The following is a 19,837-nucleotide window of genomic DNA, read 5'->3' as shown; positions in this document are numbered from 1 at the left end:
AACGTCAGGACTCAGGGCAAACCTCGGGTCCCGCACACTTTCTGGCTGACTTGATTGAAAGAGGGGGCACCCTTTTTTTTTGTTTTTAGGTTTTGTCAAGGCAAAGGGTAGGTTAAGTGGCTTGGCCAAGGCCACACAGCCAGGTCATTCCTAAGCGTCTGGGGCCGGATTGGAACTCAGGTCCTCCCGACTCCAGGGAGTGTCCCCCGGCCCGACCCCCTGGAGCTCCGCCTTGGCTTGCTTTCGCCGGCCGTGGAGGTGGAGCCTTTCCCCACGATCCCTGGAATCCTGCGGCTGTCCGGCTGGGAGGGGAGCGCGCCCCCGCACGCACGCCTCGCGCACGCGCAGCGCGCCCCCGCCGCCGCGAGCCCGCGCTCAAACGGAAGCAGGGGGCGGAAGCGCCGCGGCGGCTGCCGGCCGGGCGCGGGGCGGCGGAAGCGGAAGTGGCGGCGGCGGGCGGCGGGCGCCGGCCTGGCCTGGGCTGAGGGAGGCAGGCTGCCATGGCGGAGTCCGGGCCGCAGGCGCCGCCGCCGCCGCCTCCCGGGACCCCGAGCCGGCACGAGAAGAGCCTGGGGCTGCTCACCACCAAGTTCGTGTCGCTGCTGCAGGAGGCCAAGGACGGCGTCCTGGACCTGAAACTGGTGCGGGGCCGGCGCGGGGCGGCGAGGCGCGGGGCCGGGCCGGGCAGCCCCCCGCCCGCCGCCGCCTCGGCCCGGCGGCCCCGGCGCCCCGGCGGGGCTCGAACATGCGCGGTAGCGGGAGGGTCGGGGCCTGGAAGGCGGAAGTGCGGCCGCCGGCCGCGGGGGTGGGGGCGGGGAGCCCCCGGGCGCGGGGCCCGGGCCGCGGCTGAAGCGCCTCCCCTCTGCACCCTGCAGGCGGCGGACACCCTGGCGGTCCGGCAGAAGCGGAGGATCTACGACATCACCAACGTCCTGGAAGGCATCGGGCTCATCGAGAAGAAGTCCAAGAACAGCATCCAGTGGAAGTGAGCGCTGGGCCCCGGGGGGAAGGGGCGGGCCCGGGGGTGCAGGCAGAGCCTTTGGAAGGGGGCCGCCTCACTCACCCCCCCACCCGGGCCCGATGCACACAGGGGAGTGGGACCTGGATGTAACACCAGGGAGATAGCGGACAAGCTCATCGAACTGAAGGCTGAAATCGAGGAGCTCCAGCAGCGGGAGCAGGAGCTGGACCAGCACAAGGTGTGGGTCCAGCAGAGCATCCGGAACGTCACTGAGGATGTGCAGAACAATTGATATCCTTCCAGGGCCTCCCTCTCCCTCTCCCTCTTTTCTTCCCGTCCCCTCTTTCCCCATTCACAATCCTGGGTCACACAGAATCGTAGTTGCCGTTTTGGCAACTGATCTTTAGGGTTTTTAGAGTGCCTTTTTAAAGAAACAGGCCTGCGAGGGTATACTAGAAGAATCATCTACATTTAGCAACGGGGAAAAATTTTGAAGCCCCGAGAGTTGAGCTACCTTGGCCAAAGTCAGACAGCTGTGGGTATCTAGAGTGGCATTCACAGCCAGGTCAGTGAGGTCAGGGCTGCCAGGCTCAGGGATTAGGAAGACAACTATCTAGGCTGGGCAAGAAAGACAAGCCTGGCTTCAGAAATAGAGAGATACAGTCAGACCACACCCGGTAGGGTTTTGGGTGTTGGCAAACAAAGATAGAATGTAGCAGAATAATTAAAAAAAGAAAGTAGACTAAAATAACAATACTAATACTAATGCTTCCTGTTTTCTAGGGTTTTCAGGTTTACAAAATGTTTTCCCTTCAACAACACAGAGAGAGGAAGGTAGTATAGGTATCATCTCCCTTTTACTCCTCAAGAAACCGAGCTCTAGAGAGGGGAATTCACTCAAAAGGTTTAGCTGGGACCCTGGCTCCAGAACGATGTGCCCTCATGCCATGCTTCAGGAAGTCCTCAGTCAAGGCTGGCCCTAGCTCTCAAGTGTTGGTCCCCCAACTGTTCCCTTTCCTGTCATTTCCTCAATCTGTTGCATCCCCTGGGTTACTGGCTTAATTCTGACAGCACATCTCCCTGATCTAAGGCCATTTCTGATGGCTTCTTGTCACTGTCTCTCCTGCTCAGATCCTCTTCCCATTCGGATTCAACTTGTCAATACTTTCTTTCTCAGAGAGGCATTGGGAGGTGACCTGGACCCATGTCTGGGTTCAATCGGAGGCAAAGGCCTGTAGCAGGGAGCTGTAATCTCAGCTTCACTGAGCTGCTCTTTCAGTTGTAGAATTTCTGAACCTCTCCTTTCAGTACCATGTGGAGCTCCAGAGCTAGAAGGAGGGAATAGTCATTCTCTTTAACTTGTTTTCATAGCCTAATCCTCCAGGCAAACTTTTTGACTCTTTTCCTTAACCCCTGGCACCTTAGCATATGTGACTCATGAGGATATCTGCAAATGTTTCACGGGTGAGTGGTCCCCTTGGGCAGGGAGTGAGCAGATCTGGAGGGTTGAGTGCCCCCTTTCTCAATGCTCACTCCCCCCTTCCCCCCCACCCCCTAACCTCCATTCACCCAAGCAGGTGTGGGAGGAAAGGGTCATTAATGTGGTGAAAAGCAGAGGACTGACCTCTTGGCAGCTGTGGCAACTTTGTGGTTTATAGTACAGAATGTAGTGATCTGGCAGAGGTGGTAGGGCTGTGACTAGAGGGGGTGGAAGCTGCTGCTCTTGCCCAAGGAAAGTTCTTCCTCTTTGTTCTGCCTAGGGGAAGGAACTGGGAGGTTGTCCTTGAGTTCCTGGGGGACCCCATTTATTGGACACTTCATGATCTTCCAGCCAGCTGTCCTTGTGAAGACTGTGACATAACTATAAACAAGGTCATGTTGTGGGTGGAGAAAGCTAGTTTTGTGAAGTGACCTTACACTCTTCCATGATTGATACTGGTGGTCACTGTGAGCTCCTGTCAGGTAATGGGTGACTAAGCAGCATTGACTGTTGGATGGAGGTTGTTGTTTGTGGGTCTCCATCATTTGTAACTCAGGATACAGAGTGGGAACACTACTTGTGACTCCCCTTCAGTTATTGTAGAACATAGAGCCAGGAGGGGCCTCAGATCCTGATATTGGAGGGGGCATTATCTAGCCCTGCCTCCTTCAGTCATATTGATAATAGCTATTGTTTATATCGGACTTTAAAAATATCTCATTTTATCCTTAAAATAATCTTGGGACTAAATTGAGGCAGACAGATTAAGTGACTTGCCCAGGGTCACACAGCTGGTGAGTATGCAAGGCCAAATTTGAACTCACATGTACCTGACTCCAGTATAACACTCCATCATTTCTGTAGCTGAGGAAGTGATTTGCCTAAGGCCACATTTCAATTTCATGGGGGGTACAGGGTTTTAAAACCAGGCCCCCTTAACCCTTAGTTTATTGTTTTCATTATATGGTACCATCTGTCATGGAGGATGTCTGTAGCTTAGCTGGGACAGTTGGATGGTGAGCCAGATGGGAAAGAGAAAGTTGAATTCTGTTCTCATTTTGGCCTTGGCTGGTTTGGGGCCCAGGGGTTGGACCTTGACCTTGGCTGTGACTTTAAATGCTGGGAGAGTGGCTTGTTAAAGTATTTGATAAGGAAGCAGTCCTCAGCAAAGGGGCCAACTGTTTCTAATTGCCTCCCTATCATTTATTCTCAGCATGAGTTCAGTCTTCTCTGTGCAGAGGTGTCCTCTCTGCAGACTTGGGAAATGTTTTGGGAGAGACTGTTGACTCTCTGATTTGGTGTGACCTGATCCTACTGGGCTTGAATTTCATTGTATGGTGATCCTGGCTATGTCCTGGATACTTGAGAGGCTAAGGCAGAAATTGAGTTCTGCCACTGGTGACATACAGCTATTTTAGAGATTGATGTATATCATTTAGCTTTGGCTTGCTCCAGATTGGTTGGGTTTTAGGTAATTTAATCTCAGACCATGGGGACCGGGGTGGTCTTGAATTTTGAGTTCCAGTCAATACAGAATGAAAGCTTATACCCAGAAGGGAACTTCTGGAAAATAGGACCAGAGTTCACAAACACCATGTATCTCTTGTGTGCCATACTTGGGAGACCCCCTTCATTGATTCAGGATTTTTCTTTCTCATGGTAGTTAGGACCCTTTCCCTGAAGAGACTGAGAAGTTTCAGCCTCCCCCGAAGACACCAGAACTAATTTTTGTGGGGTGAGGTGGCAGTGTAGTGGTCATATCTCCCTCCATATTCTACCTGTTGTGGTTTTTACCCTTTTCCTGCCCTCAGTCTTTGCACACAGTGGTCTTACTTTCAACCCAAACTTAATATCTGTGTTCCAGGGGACACTCTGTTGGCCATTCGGGCTCCATCAGGTACCAGTCTGGAAGTGCCAGTCCCTGAGGTGGGTGCATTTTGGAGAGAGGAGGAGGGCATATAGGCCAGAAAGAGCTCCAGCTGCTGGAGCTGATAAGTCAGGAATGGGGTGGGTGGAGTAGGGAGGTCATGCGTAGCAAGAACTGGTGATCCAGCAGCAGAAGTGGAGTGAGGATACCGGGGGCTGGCTGAAAGGGGGTCCTTGAGCTTTGAGCCCATGAGGCAGAGCCTCTCCTCTTGGCCAGGCTCTTCTCTCCAGTCGCCCTTGCTGTCACCTCTGAGCCAAATTCTTTGGCTCCCTAGGGTCTAAATGGGCAGAAGAAGTATCAGATCCACTTGAGGAGTACAAGTGGCCCCATCGATGTGCTGCTGGTGAACAAGGACGCATGGAGTTCTCCCCCTGTGGTGGTCCCTGTGCCTCCGCCCGAGGATCTCCTTCAGTGCCAGGCAGCCATTCCTTCCCCTCCACAGCCGAGACCAGTACCCTCTCAGCACCAGGAGACCTCAATCCCTAGCAGCCCTCGCCCTTCCACTCCGACCAGTACCCAGGACCAGAATGGCATTGGGCAGCCAGAAGCCAGCCCAGGTGAGAGGGACTGGAGGGAGGGAGGAAGGAACCTGTTCTAGGTTAGACAGGACAGAGGAATGGAAGATAAGATCAAGGAGACATGGAACCTCTCTGATTGTATTAGGTACTAAATCTTCGGTCCAGCCTCTTAACTCTGGGCAGAAAAGTCTCCATGACAGTAGGGGATCTAAGCCTTTTTGTATATGTCTTGAATTTCTTTGGAGGTAGTCTAGGGAAGACCAAAGGTCTCATCATCAGAATCTTTATTTTAGAGCATAAAATAAGACATGTAGGATTACCAAGGAAACCACTTAGATTGAAATTGTTAGCAAAATATTTTTTAAAATACATATTTTATTTTTCTCCCAATTATATGTTAGCAAAATATTAAAAACAACAACAAACATACAGATTCACACAATCTTGGTTGAGAACTTATGCTTTCCAGCTCCCCTGAGACTGGAGAAAACTTGCAGTATTTTGGTGATCAGATCACTATGTGATCTGATGAAGCAGCCCATTATACTCTGGGCTGTCTCTGAGGGTTAGAGATTTTTTCTTCTAAATCTTCTACTCCTGTGGCCCTGGTGATTCCAGCATATTGAATAAGCCTGACCCTTCTTGGCCAATTGTGCAGATATTCAGACAGGACTTATGCCCTCAGCTTTCTAAACTAGGTAAAGCCTCTCAAGTTCTCCAGGTTATCCATCCTGGCCTTCCTGGCACAGTGCCTCCACTCATGTTTGGGGATTATTGCCTCCAGGCTCCTCAAATGGCCTCTTCCGGTGGGAATTATTACTTGTGCTGCTGAATTTCAGAACCCTTTATGCTTACCCTAGTGGTATTCATGTTAAGATTCAGGACATTGTTTAGATTTTAGAGACCTAAATATTTGTCTTGTCCTGAAAACTGTTACCAGTAATGAAAGATCTTCCAGGGCTGTATCTTTTAAGCCCAAACTCTCTGAGGCTTGGCTTCTTTCTAGATTCTCAGTTGTCCCATTTCCCTCATCTTTACCGTTTTTGGGGCCACAGACTAACTCAGTCTGGTAAGAGAGACTTTGGGGGGCTTCTTGCTTTGAGGATGTCACCCTCTGACCTAATCTCTATTGGTGGGGATTGGGGGTATAGTTGCAGGAAGCAGCAGTGGCCCTGGGACAGAAAACAAGGATGCCAGTATCCTCAGTCCCCTCAGCACTGCATCCACTGCTGCCCTGGACACCCGGCCACTCCAGTCCTCAGCCTCCTTGGACAGCAGCTCCATTTTGCCCAACCCTTCTACCTCTTTTGAGCCAATCAAGCCGGATCCTACAGGCAGTGAGTATTTTCTTAGCTGGGTTGAAGACAAGAGACTGCTCATTGTGCCTCCTGCTTCTCAGAATCTTGTGAAGTATGGGAGAACTGAAAGAGACATCAAGAAGGTCTAGTCTAGGCCCTTCCTTTTACAGAAAAGTAAACAAGACCGTTGAGTGAAATGACTGAATTGTAGCAGAACCAAGATTAGAACTCAGATTGCCTGGTGTCCACAGTACTCTTCTTGTTCCTGGAATTTTGTCTTTCTTTGGTTCTTACCCTATGTAAATTCCACAGAACCCTTCCTCCTGGTGGCACAGGCCACAAGGGGGGAAATTTTCCAAGGGTCCTAGAAAGCTAGTCTTCTTTGGGCATTTGGGGGTCCTCTGAGAAGTCAAGCCTCAGACTGGAAGATAGGTCCTTGGCAACTCTGGGCCAGTCACAGGAATGACCATCCTGCTTCCCATTGGGTGACAGTTTGCATTTTCCATCATTTCCTCCTTTAATTCACTAAGCTACCCCAATAATATCAACAGGAAGAGAAGTTTACCTTCTCATTTTTATAGATGAGGAAACAGGTTTGGTGACTTGCTCAGCTGGGACTGTGAGGCAGTGTAGACTCAGAACCACATTTGAGTCCAGGCCCATCCCTGTGTTGTACTCATAATAAGGCTCTGGAAGACTGGTCACTGCCTTTAGAGAGCTCACAGACCAGGTAGGGGTGTGGCCCAGGACACCCTGATAGAGGAGTGAGGACCAGAATGCTGTGTGAGATCCAAACCAAGTACATCCCTTCTGGGACTTCCTGGAGGTGGTGACAAAGGAAGTTGGAGAAAAAGGACGGGAGGAATTCAGCAGGAAGGGGATTCCAGACATAGGGAAGTATGTGAGGAAACCTGTGCAGGCATTGAGGAGAAAGGAGATAGGATTCTCTTTCCTCCACCCCCACCAGCTGTCCTGGTGAGAGCCAGACTGGAGAAAGAAATGAGAACAAGGAGTGGGCAGAACTGGGGCTCAGGCCAACTTGGCTGGCATTGGACTGACTTGAATTGATGTGGCCCCTTTGATGGCTGTTTGCTGAAGGTGGCTTTGAGACCCATCAGCAATAACATGACTTGGGGAAAGGTTTTGGAGGGGGACTGAACAGAAAACCCCAGGCCTAGAGGTTGCTGGGTGGTAGTGGTGCCAGAGCATGAAGGGAGGCGGCTGTGAAGGGCCTGACTCTGTTTCTGTTTCAGTACTGGAACTTCCCAAAGAGCTGTCGGAAATGTTTGATCCAACCAGAGGTAGGGTCCCACCCCACTGAGACTCGATTGTCCCTCTTTAGGAATGTTGCCTTTCTTTCTCTGTCTCCCCTGCTGAGGCTGAATGGTGGAGTGGGTGGACACAGGAAGAACTGGGGTTTAAATCCTGCTTTAGCCTCTCTGGGTGACCCTAGTCAGGTCATTGACTCTCTCTTGGCCTCATTTTAAAGAGTTAAGGTCCCTTTGAGCTCAAAGTCTGTGATTCTCTGGCCCTCTGGTGCTAACCTTTCAAGTTCTTAAGTGGCCTAGAATCTATGAGGTGGGAAAGGCATCTCAGTTAGACTGAGGGTAGCAGACCCAGGAAGATTTCCAGAACTGCCTCCTTGATGTTGAGGCCTGGGCCCAGACTTTGCTCCCTACACTTCATCTCCCTAAGCTTGTTGGCTCAGGGAGAAATTGAACCTGTCTGGCACTAACAGCATTTCCAGGCAGTTGTCTAACAGAACAGGGACCAAGTGGGTATTGTGTGACTCAGAGGGCCCTAGGGAGAGGAACCCCTTTGTCCCTGTTTGCCCTATCCCAATCACCCTCCTGTTTTTTCCTGTGGCTCCCAATAAGACTTCAGAAGTGGGAGCAGGAGTGTATACCAAATGGCCTTTTCCTTTCCAGAATGCATGAATTCCGGGCTGCTGGAGGAGTTGATGTCCTCAGAAGGTGGGTAGCTTGGGGGGGGATGGGGGGGTAGCCTGGTGGAGGGGGATAGGGGGCACAACTCTAACCAATCATCCAAGAACATCTGTGTTGGCTGGCCCAGAGGCCAGGCCTGAGCTGCTTTCTCCTCCACAGTGTTTGCCCCTCTGCTCCGCCTCTCTCCTCCCCCTGGAGATCATGACTACATCTACAACCTGGATGAAAGTGAAGGCGTCTGTGACCTCTTTGATGTGCCAGTCCTCAACCTCTGACTCTGCGGCTGCCCCTGGGCCGTGTGCAGACAAGACTGTTTGACTTGGGGTTGCTTTGGTCCCTCCTTCTTCCCCCATGTGTACCATCTTCAGGATTCCTCTGGATACAGACTGACCAGCCACCAGACTCCTTCAATCCCCTCCTTTCCAAATGGCACAATTAGGGTCAGATTTCTTATCCCTTCCACTGACCAGTTTATCCATCTTTTCTTCAGTCTGCCCCCCCCCCCCAAGATGTTTATCTTCTGGCAACAGGTAGCCAGAGCATTTGTCATGTGTCTCTCCCTAGGGCCAGAAATCCCATATATTCCCTTTTGTGTCCAGACATCTTAGAGCTCGGGCTCTGCTGCCCCTGTGATACCGCAACCTTAGTTCCTATCCCCAAGGCTATGAGACCCTACTCCTGATCTCCCTCCCAGTCAATGCCCGTGCTCCTCCCTCCCGAGGCCCAAAAGGCCAAGCCCAGGGCCAGGATGAGGACACATGCCCATGTGTGAAAAAGCAAAACCATACAGACAAACCAATTTCCTGAGTATTGAACCAGGCTCATCTGGAGTCTGTCAAGAGTCCTGCAAACTTGTGGAGGGGAGAAGGGAAGCCAAGCCACGTTCTCTGTGAATGGAGCAGGAATGCGACCGGCCCCTTGCCAAGACCATGCCCCTGCCCCCGTGTGTCCTGCTTGCTGCTCCAGATAGGTTAATGAGAGGCCCAGTGTGAGCCTAGCCCAGGGCTGGGAGGAGGAGGCCCCTGCCTCATCTAGAAGTACCATCCCTGGCCTCCAGGTAGATGTTGGAAAAGAGATTTAGAGAGATTTACAGGAATGAACAGATTCCTATATAAAGATTATTTTTATACTTTTTGCAGTGTAAGGAGATTGCCTGTAATATTTGTACAGTGTCTGAATGAATAAAAACCGTGCCTAAGGCTGCCCCGCGCCCGCCGTCATTTCAGCACCTAGGGCAGCCCCCTCCTGGGAAAGGGAGGCCCCGGAATTGTGCCCGCGGAGGGGGTCCATCCCCCCACCCCGAGAACGAGCTTGCTTGCTGGTGCCTTGTGCTCCGCCTGGCCCTGGCTGCTCCCTTCTCACCTGGCTGGCCCGGGCTCCAGCCTCGCCGTGACTGGAGGGCGCGGGGCGGGGCTGGCCGGCCCAGCCCAGGAGCTCTCCCGCACCCGGCGCGTCCCACCCCCGGGACTCCAACCCGGAACTACGGGCGCTCCCCGGGGAAGGACGCGGCGTCCGGGAGTCGCGGCGGGCGGCCGGGCCGGGTGAGTGCGGGGGCCCGGCGGGATCCGCGCCTCCCACCTGGTCCCGCGCGGGCCGGGTCGGGGCCGGGGCCGGGCCGGGCCGGGCCGGGCCGGGCCGGGGCGGGGCGGGATCCGCGCCTCCCACCTGGGCCCGCGCGGGCCGGGTCGGGGCCGGGGTCGGGCCGGGCCGGGGCGGGGCAGGATCCGCGCCTCCCACCTGGGCCCGCGCGGGCCGGGCCGGGCCGGGATCCGCGCCTCCCACCTGGGCCCGCGCGGGCCGGGTCGGGGCCGGGGTCGGGCCGGGCCGGGCCGGGGCGGGGCGGGATCCGCGCCTCCCACCTGGGCCCGCGCGGGCCGGGTCGGGGCGGGAGTGCGGGGGCCCGGCGGGATCCGCGCCTCCCACCTGGGCCCGCGCGGGCCGGGTCGGGGCCGGGGCCGGGGCCGGGCCGGGCCGGGTGAGTGCGGGGGCCCGGCGGGATCCGCGCCTCCCACCTGGGCCCGCGCGGGCCGGGCCGGGCCGGGGCGGGGCGGGCAGGACGGGGCCCACCAGACCTGCCCCGGCGCGTCTCAGGAATGCGCCCGGCCCCGCCCGCGCTGACCCTTCCCCCGCGGTCCGGCAGGCGGCTGAGCCGGCGCGGGCCATGGCCCCCCCGAGGAACGTGGTCAAGATCGCCATCCAGATGCCAGGGGCCATCCCCCAGCTGATCCAGCTGGACCAGGTAACCCCAGCCCACACCTGACCCCGGGCGCGGGCCCGCCCCAGCCTGGGCGCGCCCACCCCTGGCACTCCCGGGCCATGAGTCCTGGGGCTGGCTGCCGGAAGCCACCTTGGAAACCACCCCGGGGGAGCCCCCGATTTTACAGAGAAGCCCACTGAGGCCCAGAGCGGCTCAGGGTGCCCCAGCCCCTACGTCCCCGATCCCTTAGCCGGGCCCTTCTATTGTGCCCAAACCCTGCTGTTCCGGGGGGGCTGACCACTGATCCCCCCGCCCCCGGAGGCCGGGGTGGGTGACCCACTGCTCCCCTGCTCCCTGCAGGCCAAGCCCCTGGCGGCAGTGCTGAAGGAGGTCTGCACCGCGTGAGTTCCTCCGCCTCTTGTTGGGGTGCACTCGGGTGGGAGGGGAGGGGGGGCGTGGGAGGGGCACGAACGGAGGCTAAGGCAGCTCCCGCCCCGCAGCTGGAACCTGACCGAGCCCGAACACTACGCTTTGCAGTACGCCGATGGTCATCGGAAGTATATCACAGAGAGTGTGAGCACCACCTTCCTACCCGACACCCCACTGAGCAGCCCCTGTTGGGCTCCCGGGGCTGCTCATCTCCCCAGCGCCCCTGACTCAGCTATGGACTTTATGGATGCCCTTCAATAACAACCGTCCTTTGACTCACAGCTGCTTTCCTCATTTCAGCCCTGACTCACCCACTAGTTCCTCCTTCACTGACCTCATTGACCATTGAACCTCATTGAACCCCTTGATTGAGCCCCCTCCCCACACTGACCACTTCACAAACTCCTCATTGCCCTGGTCACTGACCCATTCACTAATGGATGACTCCTCGGACATCTGACTTGTTGCTGCTTCAGTCATTTCAACCTTTCTCCTTTTTTCTCTCTTCCAGAACCGCTCAGAGATCAAGAACGGCAGCATCCTTTCCCTTGGCATTGCTCCGGTACTGATACCCTATTCCCATCTGCAGTCCAAGCGCCTGTCTCTCTTCATCTCTGTACCAACCTAACTCTTAAGGCCTGGAATTTCCCTCGGGTTTCTTAGTTGGATGGTCCCCCATCTCTCCAAGTCAGACATCCTCCTACCCTCATCTTCCCGCCCCCATAGGACCAAGAGGCAGAAAGACTTCTGAATGCCCTGCAGAGTGGAAACCGGGAAGTGAAGCGGGAAGCTCTCAGCCGCCTGGCACTACTGGCTCCAGATCTGACCTTTGCCGGAGAAGTTATTAACCGAGATGGACTTCAGCGCCTAGGAGCCATCATCGAGGATGGAGATGAGTGAGTGCTGGAGAGGGCATGCAGGGAGGGGAGTCCTGGGCATCTCAGCCCTTACTCAATCACTTCCCCTTTCTTAAGTTTCTCCTTCAAAGAAAATGGAGAAGATCCATAGATTCCTGTCATACTTTGTGAGTTTGTAAGATTAGAAAGAATGCTTCATCTGGCGGTCAGGAGAACTGGACCCGCCTCTGCCATTCAGTTGTTGAGTGACTGAGAATTTTTTTTTCTCTCTGGACCTCAGTTTCTTCCTCTGAAAAATGCCCTCCTAAGGCAGCTCATTCCACTTGGGGTTCTTTTTCCTAATTGTTAAGCAGCTTTTCCTTATGTCAAGCCTTAAATCTAGAACTTCACAACTCCCACTCATTGCTCTTATTTTTGCTTTTTGGTGTCAGTAGCAAGGAGCTGGATCTCTCTCCAAATCCATACATCCTTGAAAACTGTCATTGCGTTCCCTTAATGCTTTTCTTCCTTAACCTAGACATTCTCAGATCCTTCAATTGAAACTTCTTTAAGCATGAGGCCCTTCTCCTCTGGACACTGTCCAGTTTATCAAATCAAGGGCTTTCCTCATATCTAGAAACAAAACCCCAGAAGTGATTGATCAGGGCAGAATACACAGGACTCATACCTTCCTAAATCCTAGGCAGACTGCCTATCTTAAACAATGTTTTCTTGATACCTTTTATTTTTACATCACCTTAGTTTTGGAATAGGTTCTCTTTCTCATTCCCCAACTTCCACTCTAGAGCCATCCTATGTAAGGAAGAATTTTTAAAAAGAGAATTAAAAACCCCAATGCTGAGTTTGAGAATATGGGCAATGTCCCATGCACGGTTGTTCACCACCTCTGCAAAGGAGGAAGGGAGATGAATTTTCTTGTGTTGTCTTTGGGGCCAAGCTTGGTTATTAGAATTACACAGCATTTGGTTTTGTTGGATTTTTTTGGTTAGGGTTTTTTTTTGGTTGTTCTCTCGTTTGTATTTTTGTGCTCATTATTTGTATCGTTTCTCTAGTACTGTTTACTCCATTTCATCAGTTCATAGAAATCTTCCCATCCTTCTCTGCATTCACGTGCTATAGTTGAATCATTCAATGGCCATTCAATGGGGTGCGCCCCTCTAATGCTATCTAAAATCCCAAGAGTTTTGTCTTCTCAGATCTTTTTCACATGAACTGTTATTTCATCATTGAGATCCCCTCTTCTAGCCTTTTTCCAAGTTGTTGTTGTTGTTGAAACTATGTGTAAGAGTTGACACTTTTTAGTCTGGCCTGGGTCTATGATATCCTCGTCGTAAGAAACACCTTCCCATGGATGCATGCTTTGTCAACTCATCTCTGATTTAATAGTCTTAGAGATTTTCCTGGGACATTCAAGGTTGAGTGACTTGCATATGTAACCACCCAGTTGCATTCAGGTCTTTCTGATTCCTAGATCAGTCTTCCATCTATTTCACTGCCTTTCAGCATTTATTCCTTTAAATGTTTTTCTTACACTGAGGTAGCTTGGTTGCACAGTGATTAGAACATGTTAGCCACCCTCCCAGCTTTGTATTACCTCAAGATTTGAAAGGATACCATTTCTGACATTTTATCCAAGTTGCACTGATAAAGATGACAAATGAGACTAGATTCCTGTGGAACTCCACTGGAGACCTCTTTCTAAGGGGTTATCAGACCACTAAAGAGCAATTTTGTGGCTTGCTAGTCCCCAAATTCTGTACTGTTGCCCCTGGCTGTACTGTTGTCTGGCCCCTGAGACCCTCTTTCACCTAGAATACCAGGAGAAACCTTGTCAAGTGCTTAGCTAAAACTACATCTGAAGTTATTCCTCTGATTTAATTAACCCTGTCAAAAAAAAAAAGATATATCTGGAAAGACCTGTTTTTGATGAAGTCAAGCTGGCTCTTTGTGACCAGTCACAAAGGTCAGGAACAAGCCCTCCCTTCTTCTCATAACTTTTTGAATTTTGCTAGAAATTGAAGACAAGTTCATGGAGCTTCTTCGTATGTGGACTCCACTCTCATTCCCTTTTAGAACATTAGCATGTTCACCCCTTTTCAGTCCGATGATACCCCTTGTTCATCTGGGCCTCACTAAGAGCAGCTTTGTGTTCCTTTACTAATCTATGGCCCTGCTTATCTGGGGTTCCTATTAGCCATTTTCATTTTCTCCTTTGTGATCCAAAGGTCATTCTCAGAGGAACAAGCCACAGTCAAATAAGGGATGAATAGTTCTACCCTACTCACTGTTGTCCATCCACTTGAAACAGAGATTTTTTTCTTTCTCTGATCTTCCTCTTTTCAGTTGAACAAACCAAGAAGGCACTAAGGGTTTAGTGGAAAGACCCCTGGATTTTGAGTCAGAGAAGCTGGGTTGAAACCCCAGCTATTGCATTAGCTATATGATTTGGGGATGTCACGTCTGGGCCTCGTTTTCTGATTTGTAAAATGAGGGGTCTGAAGAAGACCCCTGTAACTTTCCATGATTTTTTCCCCCCCTAGCCTAGGTGAGGTCCTGGCCCATGGACTGAGGGCCTTCTCTGAACTCATGGAGCATGGCGTGGTGTCCTGGGAAACTCTCAGTATCAACTTTGTCAAGAAGGTGGGGACACAGAGAAGGCTAGGATCAAGGGAGGGACGGGCTGCATGATGGACTTATTCACTTACATATGTGTAATGGGTAGGCGGCTAAGGAGATCTGGCGGCTCAGCTGGAGGAGCTGTTCTTCTCCCTCCTTTCCCCTTCTCCCAGGTGGTGTCTTATGTAAACATGAACCTGATGGATGCCTCAGTGCCTCAGCTGGCTCTTGGCTTGTTGGAGAGCCTGGCCCTCAGCAGTCCACTCCTAGGCCAGCTGGTAAAGCAGGAGGTGCCCTTGGATAGGCTTCTGGTGCATCTTCAGGTGTAAGAGTCTGATCTGGGGCTCTAAAAGTCAATTGGGGTCTAGGAGCAGGGACTTGCAGGGAGAGCAGCTCTGGGGTTTAGATTCTGATTGACACCTTCCTTGATTTCTTCCACTGTCAGGCCAAACCAGCCTTTGCAGACCAAAGCCATGGCTTTGCTTACTGCTCTGTTGCAGAATGCCAACTTTACTGATCGACAGGTGAGGGCAAAACAGTTGGGGATGAAGGGGTGGCTAAGGTGGCGCAGTGGATAAAGCACCGGCCCTGGAGTCAGGAGTACCTGGGTTCAAATCTGGTCTCAGATACTTAATAATTACCTAGTCATGTGGCCTTGGGCAAGCCACTTAACCCCGTTTGCCTTGCAAAAAACCTTAAAAAAACCCAAAACAGTGGGGGACTAAGGGTACTTAAGGATCCAGAGAGAGCCAGGGAGCAGAATCAGGGGAAGCATACATGGAGTCCATGTATTTTTTTTCTGGTTTTCTTTTCCCCTTCTAGACCATGCTGGATTACTTATGGCGGAGGAACCTTCGCCAATTCATTTACAAGGTGAGGGCTGGGTGGCACCCTGGCTTGAAGAGCTGAAATGGTTTTTAGAGATTATCTTGTTCAAACCCCACCATTTTTTGTGATGAAACTGAGACCGACATTTTATGGCAGCAAATTCAAACCCAGCCCCACTGACCCCACAACCAGGGTGCTTCCTGCTATTATTACATGCTGCCTTCTCTGGGAATTGTTTGCTTAAGAGTCGGAAGGGATCTAAGAGTGTGAACACCCAGTTTTATAAGAGTTGAAGTTGTGACCTCCAAAGTCCCACAGCTGGTGGTATAATCAGGACAGAGATTCTGGGGGTGAGGTGGGGGTGGGGGTCCATCCTTCCTGTGGACAAGTGATTGACCAATATTGGCATAAAACAACACCCAAGATGACCTTGTTTTTTTTTCCTCTTGAATCGGCTAGTGGATAAAGTATCAGTCCAGGAGTCAGGAAGACCTGAGTTTAAATCCAGCCCCAGACATATATTATCTGTGTGACTGGGCAAGTTTCCTCACCTGTAAAATGGGGATATTAATACCTACCTCCCAGGGTTGTTTTGTGGATCAAATGAGAAAATAATTATAAGGCTTGACCATATTAGGCACTGTCTAAACACTTGTTCCCTCCCTTCCCCCTCTTACCCTGTGGTTCACAACCAGAAGAGCAGGGCTAAAGTTTCTGTTTTCTCTTTTTCTCTCCAGAACATTATTCACAGCCCAACACCCCTTGGGGATGAGATGGCGCATCATCTCTATGTACTACAGGCACTCATGCTGGGGATTCTAGAGCCCCGGATGCGTACACCACTGGACCCTTATAACCAGGTATGGACATCTATAGAGACTGGCAATATAACTTACCCAAGGGGGGTTTGCCCTTTTCATTGGTGATAGGAGCAGGGGAGCAGGGGTGACTTCTTTCTCCTCCTGTCCTTAGGAGCAGCGGGAACAGCTGCAAGCCTTACGCCAAGCGGCCTTTGAGTTGGATGGGGAGGCTCAGGCCAGCAGTCTGAGTGCTGACCGTCGCCGATCCCTTTGTGCTCGGGAGTTCCGAAAACTCGGTTTCTCTGTGAGTGAGCCCCCAGTTCCTGATCTTTGCTCTTGGTTGTCTGGATTCCTCCTCCCATTGGGGTATCTCTGTCCCTTTTCCTGATCTAGAACAGCAACCCTGCCCAGGACCTGGAGAAAGCCCCACCAGGGCTGCTGGCCCTTGAGAACATGCTCTACTTTTCAAGCCATGCACCCAGTGCCTACAGCCGGGTTAGTGACTACAAGTCCTCCCTTCCTTTCTCTGCCCCATCCACTTGCCCTTCTTATTCCCTTATCCATCATGTCCTTCCATTCTGTAATCCTATATCTCAGTTCCGTGTTCCAATTCCCCTCGAACCCTGAGCCTTGGTCCTCTCCTGGGGTGTTAGCTGAAGCTCCCTTTCTTCCCCTGGTCCCCTCCCCACCAGTTTGTGCTGGAGAACAGCAGCAGAGAGGACAAACACGAATGTCCCTTCGCCCGGAGCAGTATTCAGCTCACTCTGTTGCTGTGTGAGCTGTTGCACATTGGGGAACCTTGTGAGTTTGCATTGCCCACAGAATATGGGGGTGGGAGGTGGGAAGTGTTCTTAGCTCTGCTTACCATTTGTGCCTCATCTTCCAGTGTTTCCCCTTCTATACTCTCTCCCCATCACAGTATATATATAACCCTCTGGACCTGAGGAAGGGGTTTCAGGTCAGCTTAGGGTTGGGTGATCATGGTGAAAGGCCCTGTAGGCATCCTAGATGGAGCTGGAGGTCAGGGGAGGTCTAAGGGCCATTAAGGAAGTGATCTTATTGAGCTCTTTTTCCCTTCCTCCCTACCCTCCAAGTCTCTGAGACTGCCCAGGACTTCTCTCCAATGTTCTTTGGGCAAGACAACAGTTTCCAGGAGCTCTTCTGTGTGTGCATTCAGTTGCTCAATAAGACATGGAAGGAGATGCGGGCCACCCAGGAAGACTTTGATAAAGTAAGGAGATCCGCAAGCTGATGTCTGGAGGAAGTGTCTGGGAGATGGGAGGCCACTGGGATCAGAGAACATGGGGATACTGAAGGGAGATTCATTCCCAGGTCATGCAGGTGGTTCGGGAACAACTGACTCGAACCCTGGCGCTGAAGCCAACTTCTCTAGAGCTGTTTAGGACCAAGGTGAACACCCTCAGCTACAGCGAGGTGTTAAAGCTCCGGCAGACAGAGAGAATGCACCAGGAGGGCACTATGGCCCAACCCATCCTGTGAGCCCCTTGAGGGAAGGGGTGGGTGATGAGTAGGGCTCTGGGCCTCCCCCTCACCTCCAGTCTCTGTCTCTGCTGCCCACCCTTAAAAGAGAACTCACATCTCACAATTCATAGGGTTTAGAATTGAGGGGAATCATCGAAGTCATCTTGTACCACCACCCCCCTTTGTAGAGATAAGGACATTTGAGGCCTGGGGATAAGGACTTTCATGTATTAGGGGTTCCTTGGGGGGGTCTGGATGTGTGAGAGGCAGTGCCATGCCTAGGGTCACTCAGCCAGTAGAGGTGAAGGACTGGATTTGACTGTAATCCTGAGGCTGGCCCTCTGGCATAGCAGGACATGTGAAAAGTAGTTGACTACTTAGTAAATGACTGAGGCAGGATTTAAATCCAGATCTCATGTCAAGGTTCTCCAAGCACCTTCTTCATCACCAGGAAAATGAACAGATTAGGATCCTCTGTTTTTAGAAGAAACAAATGTCCAGAGTCATTGCTAGTGGTTTGGGAGTCTTTGGTTCCCCCCTGATCCCACTTAGAGGGTGCTGAAGGCTGACAGTCTTTCCTGCAGGCCCAAGGGACCCCTTTTCAGTATTCCATGTTTAAACAAGTGAAGGAAAGGTAGTCTTTGGTCTTTGTATTACTTTTTTCTGTCCAAATTTGCAATCACCCTGAATCTTTCCACTGATACTTTGTGTATGTGTGGGGTCCTTTGGACCTCAGGTTAGGATCCTTGCTGTAGCCTGTCCTCTGTAAGCAGTCAGCTCCCTGTTCGTCATCCCCTTTGTCATGTCTGTGCCTCCTCTGACTACAGGGAGCTTCGTGAGAGGCTGAAGCCAGAACTCTTGGGACTGATCCAACAACAGAGGCTGCTTCGGCTTTGTGAGGGGACACTTTTCCGAAAGATTAGCAGCCGCCGGCGACAGGGTCAGTGGATAAAAGCTGGGGGTCCCTGTGAGGGGAGGAAGGGCCCAAGCTTAACCTGTGGAAGAGGTCCTGGATCCTAAGTTTCTCCCTCTCCCCACTCTTCTCCCTATTCCACAGACAAGGCCTGGTTCTGCTGTTTGTCCCCTAACCACAAGATGCTGCAATATGGGGATGTGGAGGAAGGAGGCGCCCCCCCCTCTCCAGAGAGCCTGCCTGACAAGCGTATGAGGGTTCCCCATGACACTGCAGGAGGGATCTCCATGGGACTGCCCCTCTCAGGGGTGGGATCCCAAGAAGCTATGGCCCCCAATTCTCTCCAGCCTCCCCTTCCCCTTCCAGGATGATCTGGGATAACCACTCCAATCCCTCCTCCCTACAGTCCCTGTGGCTGATCTGAGGACACTACTGCTGGGCAAGGACTGTCCTCACGTACGGGAGAAAGGCTCTGGGAAACAGAATAAGGTAAGGGCTCAGGAGGCACCTCTGGATTCAAGGCACTGGCCTTGGGGTGCTTTCTCTCTTCCCCCCCCACCCCCCGGAACCTGTCCTCATTATCTGGATCCTTACATTCCTTCTCAACCAGGACTGTGGTAGAATGTGTTGCATGAACTTTGACCTGCCACAGAGGCAGCCTTGTAGCATAGTGAGATGGCTGGGCTTGAGGGCAAGCTCCAGTTCTATGGTCCACTCTGACCTTCAGTATCATCCTCTATAAAAAGCCCTGCCTGCCTCACAGGGCTGCTGGGAGAAAAGCAGCTCTGGCTACCTCAGAGCAAGAGACAAGTGGCCGTATAATTCCTCTCCTGTGTCTAGCCCATTCCCTCCTCACTGTTGTCCTCTTCTCTTCAGGACATCTGTGAACTTGCCTTCTCAGTCAGCTATGATGCTGGGGAAGAAGAGGCCTATCTCAATTTCATTGCCCCCTCTAAACGGGAGGTAAGTGCCCAGGCAGGGTCAGTCTGGCATGGCAGAGGGGAGGCCCAGGGAGGGAGTTAGGAGGGAAGGAGGATGGAGAGCTCAGCTCTCTATCTGAAGGGATGAATCACTGTGGCCTGTTCTTTAGTTCTACCTGTGGACCGATGGACTGAGCGCCTTACTGGGTGGGACCATGGGCAGTGAGCAGACACGGATGGAGTTGGAGCTGCTGCTGGCTATGGAGACTAAGCTGCGGCTACTGGAGCTGGAGAATGTGCCCATCCCTGACCAGCCGCCCCCTGTGCCACCCCCACCCACTAACTACAACTTCTGCTATGACTGCAACATTGCTGAGCCTTAAGGCTGGGGTCAAAGGCTTGGGGAGGGGAGGGCTTCCTCCTTCAAATCATTCTCAGGGAAGGGAATGGGGCTCCCCTAGGCTGGGCCTCTCCATTTTGGTCTCACCCATTTCCTGTCGAATCACTGGAATAAGGTGGAACCTAACCTTTCCCCATCTCCCTCTGCCTAGGAAGAAAATGACCATACCTGCTGCTACTTGGGTAGAGGGAGGGACAGTCACACAACTGGACAACTGATGAGGGGAGTCACTATTAAGAAATAAAGCCTGTGCAATTCTTTGGCT

General features: G+C 52.4%; 2 protein-coding genes across 3 annotated transcripts; both read left to right on the top strand.

Moving 5' to 3' along the window:
• Positions 1-419: 419 nt before the first annotated feature.
• Positions 420-9,333, top strand: E2F4 (E2F transcription factor 4). The gene is made up of 10 exons (XM_074202618.1): positions 420-641; positions 876-985; positions 1,091-1,252; positions 2,382-2,425; positions 4,306-4,367; positions 4,643-4,925; positions 6,038-6,223; positions 7,438-7,485; positions 8,113-8,157; positions 8,290-9,333. Exons 1-10 carry the CDS (start codon positions 501-503, stop codon positions 8,403-8,405), a joined length of 1,197 nt encoding a protein of 398 aa, XP_074058719.1. The 5' UTR covers positions 420-500; the 3' UTR covers positions 8,406-9,333.
• Positions 9,334-9,587: 254 nt separating this feature from the next.
• Positions 9,588-19,636, top strand: ELMO3 (engulfment and cell motility 3). Of its 2 annotated transcripts, XM_074202555.1 has the most exons (21): positions 9,588-9,671; positions 10,271-10,369; positions 10,688-10,728; positions 10,828-10,900; positions 11,268-11,318; positions 11,483-11,652; positions 14,154-14,253; positions 14,403-14,554; positions 14,675-14,753; positions 15,052-15,102; positions 15,795-15,917; positions 16,030-16,161; positions 16,251-16,352; positions 16,550-16,658; positions 16,952-17,088; positions 17,190-17,353; positions 18,167-18,279; positions 18,397-18,501; positions 18,659-18,741; positions 19,129-19,215; positions 19,343-19,636. In XM_074202555.1, exons 2-21 carry the CDS (start codon positions 10,292-10,294, stop codon positions 19,553-19,555), a joined length of 2,163 nt encoding a protein of 720 aa, XP_074058656.1. In that variant the 5' UTR covers positions 9,588-9,671; positions 10,271-10,291; the 3' UTR covers positions 19,556-19,636. The 2 variants fall into 2 exon arrangements, with proteins under 2 accessions (XP_074058656.1, XP_074058667.1); XM_074202566.1 differs by lacking the exons at positions 14,154-14,253; positions 14,403-14,554.
• Positions 19,637-19,837: the final 201 nt, after the last annotated feature.

This window comes from Macrotis lagotis, chromosome 1 (assembly GCF_037893015.1).
Source record: "Macrotis lagotis isolate mMagLag1 chromosome 1, bilby.v1.9.chrom.fasta, whole genome shotgun sequence".
Lineage (NCBI taxonomy): Eukaryota > Metazoa > Chordata > Mammalia > Peramelemorphia > Peramelidae > Macrotis > Macrotis lagotis.
Note: the sequence above shows the minus strand (reverse complement) of the source record. Positions and strands in the feature narration are given on the sequence as shown.

Excerpts from the sequence above, each read along its gene's own strand:
- ELMO3 (XM_074202555.1), top strand. The coding sequence starts at position 10,292 with ATGGCCCCCCCGAGGAACGTGGTCAAGATCGCCATCCAGATGCCAGGG. Across the intron at positions 15,918-16,029 it reads CACTGGACCCTTATAACCAG|GAGCAGCGGGAACAGCTGCA; the intron begins GTATGGACATCT and ends TCCTGTCCTTAG. Across the intron at positions 18,502-18,658 it reads AGAGAGCCTGCCTGACAAGC|TCCCTGTGGCTGATCTGAGG; the intron begins GTATGAGGGTTC and ends TCCTCCCTACAG.
- E2F4 (XM_074202618.1), top strand. The coding sequence starts at position 501 with ATGGCGGAGTCCGGGCCGCAGGCGCCGCCGCCGCCGCCTCCCGGGACC. Across the intron at positions 4,368-4,642 it reads TGGAAGTGCCAGTCCCTGAG|GGTCTAAATGGGCAGAAGAA; the intron begins GTGGGTGCATTT and ends TTGGCTCCCTAG. Across the intron at positions 7,486-8,112 it reads AATGTTTGATCCAACCAGAG|AATGCATGAATTCCGGGCTG; the intron begins GTAGGGTCCCAC and ends TTTCCTTTCCAG.